Raw genomic sequence first — 7,381 nt, 5'->3', positions numbered from 1 at the left:
GACTTATCATCATGTTCAATAGTCATTCCAGTCACAAAGTAATTTGGTATCTTTTCTTAATATAAGAAATGAATGACATAACCAGATAATTTTTCCTCAAGTGAAGGTTTCTTTTTATAAACATCTGTATATAACATTTTTTTTTACATAAATTTATACACATTTTGTATAAATCAACTATCATTAATTAAATTTAATATCAATTAACGATACATCATAAAATAAATAACGGTTTCTGAATTTCGGCAAAGGCCTGAAATTTGTGGAGGATTTAGTCGATTACATCAACCCCAGTACATGACTGGTTCTTTATTTTATCAAACCCCAGAGGGATGACAGGCAAAGTTAACCTCGGTGGGATTTGAACTCAGAACAAAGAATCAGAATAAATAACACAAGGCATTTTTTCCAATGCCTGAATAATTCTGTTAATCCACCAGCCTCAATCATAAAATAAATAATGATATAGTAAGAACATCAAAGATTACACCAGTCCAATGTGTCAGAAAAATATAATTTATAACAGGAATTTAAACAATCAGATTCAAGTTTCAAGCTTCTCAAAGTTTACGAAATAATTTAGAAATTTTAGTTTTGGTTTATGTACAAAAAAGTAATTGGAAATTAATATTTGGAAATGAAGAAGCTTGTAAAGCTGCCAGTACTACTGTAAAATGGAGAATTTGTCTTCATAGCTAACAAATTCATCAGAATAAGGTAACGTTATAGTAGATAGCTTTATATCCTAAAATGATATTAAATTTGAAAGACAATTATTAATCAGTTACTCTTTCGACGAAACCAGGAAGCATCTGAAGGCTTTACATCATATAATCTAGATTGAATATCAAGGACTAATCTTGATAATTCACGGATACGAGCTTCTTGCTGGTCTGTTACTATGTCTAGTTCTTGAATACGGTTTTCAAGTCTACGAATTTTTTGTGATTTTCCTTCTTCTTTCACCTGCTCTTTCATGGCAGAGCGTTGGTACTCCACATATATTGTAGTCGCTGCAATGAAGAAAATTATTGCCTCTCCAAGAAGCTCTGCTCCAAGTTCAGTTGCCATTTGTTCATTTAGTTTCTGTACGTCTTTGGCTTTGCCTAATCCCATTACTCGCATTTTAACATTCACTTCTGCCCAGTGATACACTGAAAGAAAGACAAAGAAAAAAAATATTAAACTTCCAAAGAACATGAATAGTTTAACCCTTTAGCATTCAGATTATTCTATTAAATGTAATGTTCATTTTTAGAATGACACTGTAGGATAGGTGTGAGAGGCTGAATCTGGCTGGTTTGAATATAAAATAGGTAGAAACTTGGACCAGATTAGGCTGGTTTAAATGCTAAAGGGTTAAACATTTCTAATCAAAAATAGATTGAATCTAGTATCTACTAATAACTCATACAACTAATTATCTCTTGCTCTGATTACATTAAAGAAATGATATATTATGTGTGTGTTTGTGTATATATATATATATATATATATATATATATATATATATGATCCATGAGATACTATTTCATGGAATATAAGTTATATTATTAGTTTAAGATGCAGCAAGACACACAGACCATATTGGCAGAAACGAAATAGTTGTTTCAAAGGATTTGGTGTTAGTAAGTATACTGAGGAGACGCCCTTCAGTCATGAATGACCATGGGATTGCACTTAGAAAGTTACCCTCCCAGGCACAAGTCTGGGCAAGATTGGTTATGGAAAACCAACAGTTGCCCATGCATACCAGCCTTCCCTCTCCTCGCCACTGATGTTATCCAAGGGAAAGACAAAGGGACCAATACAGCTTGGCACCAGTGACTTCACAACTCATTTCTACAGCTGAGTGAACTGGAGCAACGTGAAATAAAGGGTCTTGCTCAAGAACACAACACGCAGCCCAGTCTGGGAATCGAACTCACAACCTCACGATTGTCAGTTCGATGCTCTAACCACTGAGCCATGCACCTTCACTAGTATACTAGAACCAAACAAGTGAGAGTGGAGCATTACGTTGAATACAAAATTATATAATATGTTATTAATACCACACATTTTTCCCAAATAGAAAACCATAGCTTCTGACATTTAAACAATATGCATAGATTAAGTAATGATGATGATCATCATCATCATTTAATGTCCATTGTCCATGCTGTGCCAGTCTCCGGTCATCTGTTTTGGCATGGTTTCTATGGCTGGATGCCCTTCTTAATGCTAACCACTTTGCAGAGTCTTCTGGTTGCTGAACCTGTGACTTTATGATTGTGAGCCAAACACACTAATCACTAGGACACATACCTTCACACAATGGATAATGTAGCTCTAGAGACTCAATTCACGAATGACCATGGGATTGCATGAATGACCATGAATGACCATGGGATTGCACCTAGAAAGTTCCCCTCTGAGGCACAGATCCAGGCAAGGTTGTTTATGAAAGACCAGCAGTCGCTCATGCATACCAGCCTCCCCTCTCCACGCCACCAGTGTTATCCAAGGGAAAGGCAAAGGGGCCGATGCAGCTTGGCACCAGTGACATTGCAACTCATTTCTACAGCTGAGTGAACTGGAGCAACGTGAAATAAAGTGTCTTGCCCAAGAACACAATACACTGCCCAATCTGGGAATCGAACTCACTACATGATTATGAGCCTGACATTCTAACCACTGAGCCATGCACCTTCACAGAGACAATACCTAAAGAAATATGAAAGGTCAAAGCAGGAATGTCTCTGATCATAATGTTAATTAGTGAGGCTGATTTGGGGTTAAACAACACTCTCTATATTTATACATCATCATCATCATCATCATCGTTTAACGTCCGCTTTCCATGCTAGCATGGGTTGGACGATTTGACTGACGACTGGTGCAACCGGATGGCTACACCAGGCTCCAATCTAATTTGGCAGAGTTTCTACAGCTGGATGCCCTTCCTAACGCCAACCACTCTCTTCTCTAATTGTCTTTCTGAGAACAGGCAATCGAAAAAAAGTAATAATTTGAAAATCATACGCAATGTCATTTAGTATCCAGTTTAGTGTTCTTCCTCAATGCCTGGCACAGACAAACACAGAGATACACTGTAGCTACTAAACCCACTTCATCTTGTAATCAAGATGAAGTTTACTATCTTTTCAACTCTCGAAGAGTAAGTATTTGGAACTTTAGATTCTTCATGCTGCATCACCTGAGCAAACTCTACTATGAACTTCATTAAAAAATTTATAAGTTTGACTGCATTTATCTATTTATGCATGTTATTAAGGTATTTCTTCAAAGTAAGTTTTATTTTATACTCTTAAAGCAATTTTGTAATGGGAAGATTATTTTGTCAATGAAATCACACACACTGACTTCATTTCAATAATTTTTATTATTGCTGATGGACTAGTTAACTAATTAGTTAATTGATTGTTTGATAAATCATTTGATCAATCAATCAATCATTTGGTTTATTAGAGACCTTTGCTGCCATGTGCGACCTCATCGATTAAGGGCCCTTGTTACTCCAGGTCTGTCACATCATTTCATCGAATAACCATTGATTATTAATTAGTTGATTAATCATCATCATTTAACGTCCGTTCTCCATGCTGGCATGGGTTGGATGGTTTGACAGGAATTGGCCAGCAGGAGAGCTGCACCTGGCTCCATTTGTCTGTTTTGACTTGATTTCTACAGTTGGATGCCCTTCCTAATACCAATCACTCTACAGAGTATGCTGGATGCATCAAATACGGCACTGGTAAGGGTACTTTAATGTGGTGCCGGCACAGGTGCTTTTACGCAACACCAGCATGGGCACTTTTACATGGCACTGGCACAGGTGCTTTTCTGTGGCATCATCATGGACACTTTTACATGGTACCAGCACTCTCGAACCCATAAGATTAGGATCTCTTAGCTAAGAGAGGGATGTAGAGGACATGCCTGTATGCATGGACAGCTACAATTTTACTTAGCATGACATATCTTCTCAAGTACAGCAAAATACCAGAAGTCTCAATCCCTTGTCGTCTCCTCTTACCACTTTATCCTACGTTTTCCTGGGTCTGCCCCTTTCACACTTTTGTTCTACAATTAGAGATCGGAACTTCTTGATGCAGCTGTCCTCTTTCATATGCATCACATGACTGTACTAGTGCAGTCTTCTCTCTTGCACACTACATTTGATACCTGGTGTACCCAATTCTTCTCTAAAGTTACGTACATGCACACTGACACTACCCATCCAGCAGAGCATGCTGGCTTCATTTCTTTCAAGCTGCCACATGTTCTTAGACAACCCATGTCTCACTGCCATGTAGGATAGTTGTTTATACACAAGCATCATACAATCTGCCTTTCACTCTGAGGGAAAGGCCCTTTGTTACTAACAGAAATAGCTCTGATCTTTGCCCAGCCCATCAATATTCTAGCAGCTATGATTTAAGAACTACCTCCTCCACTGCTAGCTTGATTACCCAAGTAACAAAAACTGTCTCCTACTTCTAAGGATCAGCCCAGACATTTGAGGGAGTCTATTTTCTGTACATTCCTAGTATTTCATGTACCTGCACATCAGCCACATATGAAGACAACATTCTCTATTAACTTTGTTGTAATACTGCTGCACCTCTTATGTGTTCACAGCTTGTACTGCAGATGTTTATTTTTGGCCAAGTAATTCTCTTACAGCGGTCTCACTAGGAATATAGCATCAGTAGCGATTAATAAGTGAAATACAGCCAGTATGTGTGTGTGTGTGTTAGTGTTAATTCGCAAAATGATGTTCTCAAGATACAACAACAAAATATCTTAAAGTAAGCATTCTTTAAAAATCAAAACAAAACCAAATTAAACAGACATGTTGTAGGTTATTTCCCAGTTAAAGGAACCAGAAAATATAGTTTACAAGCAGAAATAACCTGTGTTTATTTTCTTTCACGCAATATTTCACAAACAGCAGTTTTAAGGCTTATTAATTATTTGTTTATTATACATCGCATCCATGGTAACAAGTCTTATTTATTTCGTGTCGTTTTATCTTAGTTTTATCTTAGTTTTCTCGCCAATGTTTGTTCTGCCGATACACATGCATACTTAGCATACATACACCCCGCCCCCGAGTGCTTTATCGTGAGGCTATCGTAGGAGACACCTATTCAAGGTGTCACAGGGAAGCATGTGGTTGCATAAAGAACTTCAAGGTTATGCATAACATCTAATGCAGTAACACTGGAAAGTTATGGTATAATAATTATATAAAGTCAATTGCCCAATATTCTATTAATAATTTTAATGGTTGTTGCTGTTGTTTACCCACAGGTCATCTTTGAGATCGAAGTGACATATGACTAAAAACGTGGCAAATCCAGTCTTCATTTTGAAGCTTATATATCGGATGGACTTCAGCATGTATGTCCTTCCTTTTTAAAGGAAAATAGAGTGTAAGTTAAAGAATATTTACTTGTTAAAACTACCAGATCAAGCCATCAGGGGTCAGACTGAGAGAATTGTAAGAGCTGCTGGCCAAAATGGTCTGTGGATTTTTATTTACAATTTACGATCTGAGTTCAAATCGTGTTAAGGTCAACTTTGCTTTTCGTATCATTCCGAGTTGATAGAATATAATACCAAACGAATACTGTGGTATATTCCTATAATATATCGTAGATATAAATAGAATGATAACAGAAAACTACATAGAGGCTCCACAATAGCTTGTCATTTTATTGGCTGATATAGTAGCAGCATGATTACCAAGTTTGCATTCTTCTGCCGATTTCTAAGAATTTCCCACTCAGCTCACTGAGTTACGTTGCTTGAATCTAATTACAGTTGTTACTAAATTTTAAATTTTTATTAGTAATGTTTAAGATTTATAAATTTCGATTCGCAGAAATTTTCTGAAAATTCCCAGAAATAATAAAGTTACGAGGGGTTATATGGGGGTATTTAAACCAGAATTCCGCCAATAAAGGGTGATGAAATGAATGACCTCCACAAGAAACTCTCAATTAATGTTCGTCTTAGCTAGAGAAAGGTTAAAAAAAAAAAAATTACCCTTATCCAGCCATGGAGGATCATCCGCCTAGTGATCATTTGAGTTGCTAGAAATAGTAGCAAAATCTTCCCCTACCGTCCTTAAAAAGGAAGGATACATTCAACAATGAAAATAGAAAAAAGAAAAAAAAAAAGAGGTGGGTATGGATGGAATGTCTTTGATCATAGATTCGAGGACCTGCGATGATATTGAGATAAAGAACAAGAATTAAGTAGATGAAAAAAAAAACTGGAAATAACCTTAATGGAATGGGAAGTTTTTAGTTGAATCGTGACAACGTGACACCGGTTGATGAGTTGACCTTTCAATATCGATCACAACAAACCGATTACAACATTAAAACATCGAAATAGATGTTGAAAAAAATTACAAATTAATTTATTATATTAGAGCTATAGAACTAATTAATGACAGTTACTTAGGATGATGAAAGATATTTTTTTTAACCGGGATGAAAAAAATACAGAAACGATATTATAAGAGAACCCACAAAAAATTTACATTAAAGGAGTTTACAAAGTCAAAGAGACCTCAGTTCTATGAGGTATTAGATTACAAAGGGAACTGAAGAAGCTATAACAGTGTTTATAAATAAATGAATTCTAAAAACAAACAATAATTATCGAATGGAATTCTTAGAATTGAGTTTAAGGTGAAGTGGTCCAACTTACATTGAGCAGGTGGCATGCAAACAAACTTTCGAATGAAAGGATGTGCTTTCGCTTTGTTCTTTATGGCATTTGCCAACGGTTTACTGATTTGTTTGACAGCCAAAGACGCAAGTTTAGCGATGGGGAATGCCGCCACCATAATTATAACCGAAGGGAAGAACGACTCATTCAATTAACAGACACGGTTACTTAGGAAGGTTTCTACTCAATATTTTTAAACTGGCGGATATCTTGTACTAAAGTGAAAATGAATTTTAATTCGCACAAATTTCGTGTTTATTATAATTAATTTGATAAATTAAAAAGAAAATATGGGTATTTTGTAGCGTTAATACTTACAGACGAATAAATGCTTTTTTTTTTTAGCACTGAATGAATGTTTTGTGTTGAGCTAATTTTAACTTTGTAAGTTATTTCCGTTACTTTGCGAATGAATAATAATTAACCAATTGTGTGTGTGTCTGTGCGTGTGCGCGCGCGCTGATTTGCTAGAACTTGTTTATGGTAATATTCGTTCAATTTTTTTTTTGGTGATAAAACATTTTACTTCACGTTGATCCAGTCAACTCAGCTGGCAAAAATGAATAGTACTTCTATTTCAAAGGGTAGGCTTTGCCTTTCATCCTTTCGGGGTCGACAAATTAAGTACCAG

General features: G+C 36.1%; 1 protein-coding gene across 1 annotated transcript; it reads right to left on the bottom strand.

Annotated features, from left to right (window-relative positions):
• Positions 1 to 495: 495 nt before the first annotated feature.
• On the bottom strand, positions 496 to 6,952 carry LOC106875290 (optic atrophy 3 protein homolog). The gene is made up of 2 exons (XM_014923376.3): positions 6,730 to 6,952; positions 496 to 1,154 (listed from the first exon to the last, which is right to left on the bottom strand). The coding sequence occupies exons 1-2, from the start codon at positions 6,866 to 6,868 to the stop codon at positions 781 to 783; spliced, it is 513 nt and encodes a 170-aa protein (XP_014778862.1). The 5' UTR covers positions 6,869 to 6,952; the 3' UTR covers positions 496 to 780.
• Between the last annotated feature and the right edge of the window lie 429 nt (positions 6,953 to 7,381).

The sequence above is a fragment of the Octopus bimaculoides genome, chromosome 6, assembly GCF_046866305.1.
Source record: "Octopus bimaculoides isolate indiv1 chromosome 6, ASM4686630v1, whole genome shotgun sequence".
NCBI classification, from domain to species: Eukaryota; Metazoa; Mollusca; class Cephalopoda; order Octopoda; family Octopodidae; genus Octopus; species Octopus bimaculoides.
The sequence above is the reverse complement of the archived record's forward strand: the minus strand, read 5'-3'. Positions and strand labels throughout refer to the sequence as shown.

Excerpts from the sequence above, each read along its gene's own strand:
- LOC106875290 (XM_014923376.3), bottom strand. The coding sequence starts at position 6,868 with ATGGTGGCGGCATTCCCCATCGCTAAACTTGCGTCTTTGGCTGTCAAA. Across the intron at positions 1,155-6,729 it reads TTGCATGCCACCTGCTCAAT|TGTATCACTGGGCAGAAGTG; the intron begins GTAAGTTGGACC and ends TCTTTCTTTCAG.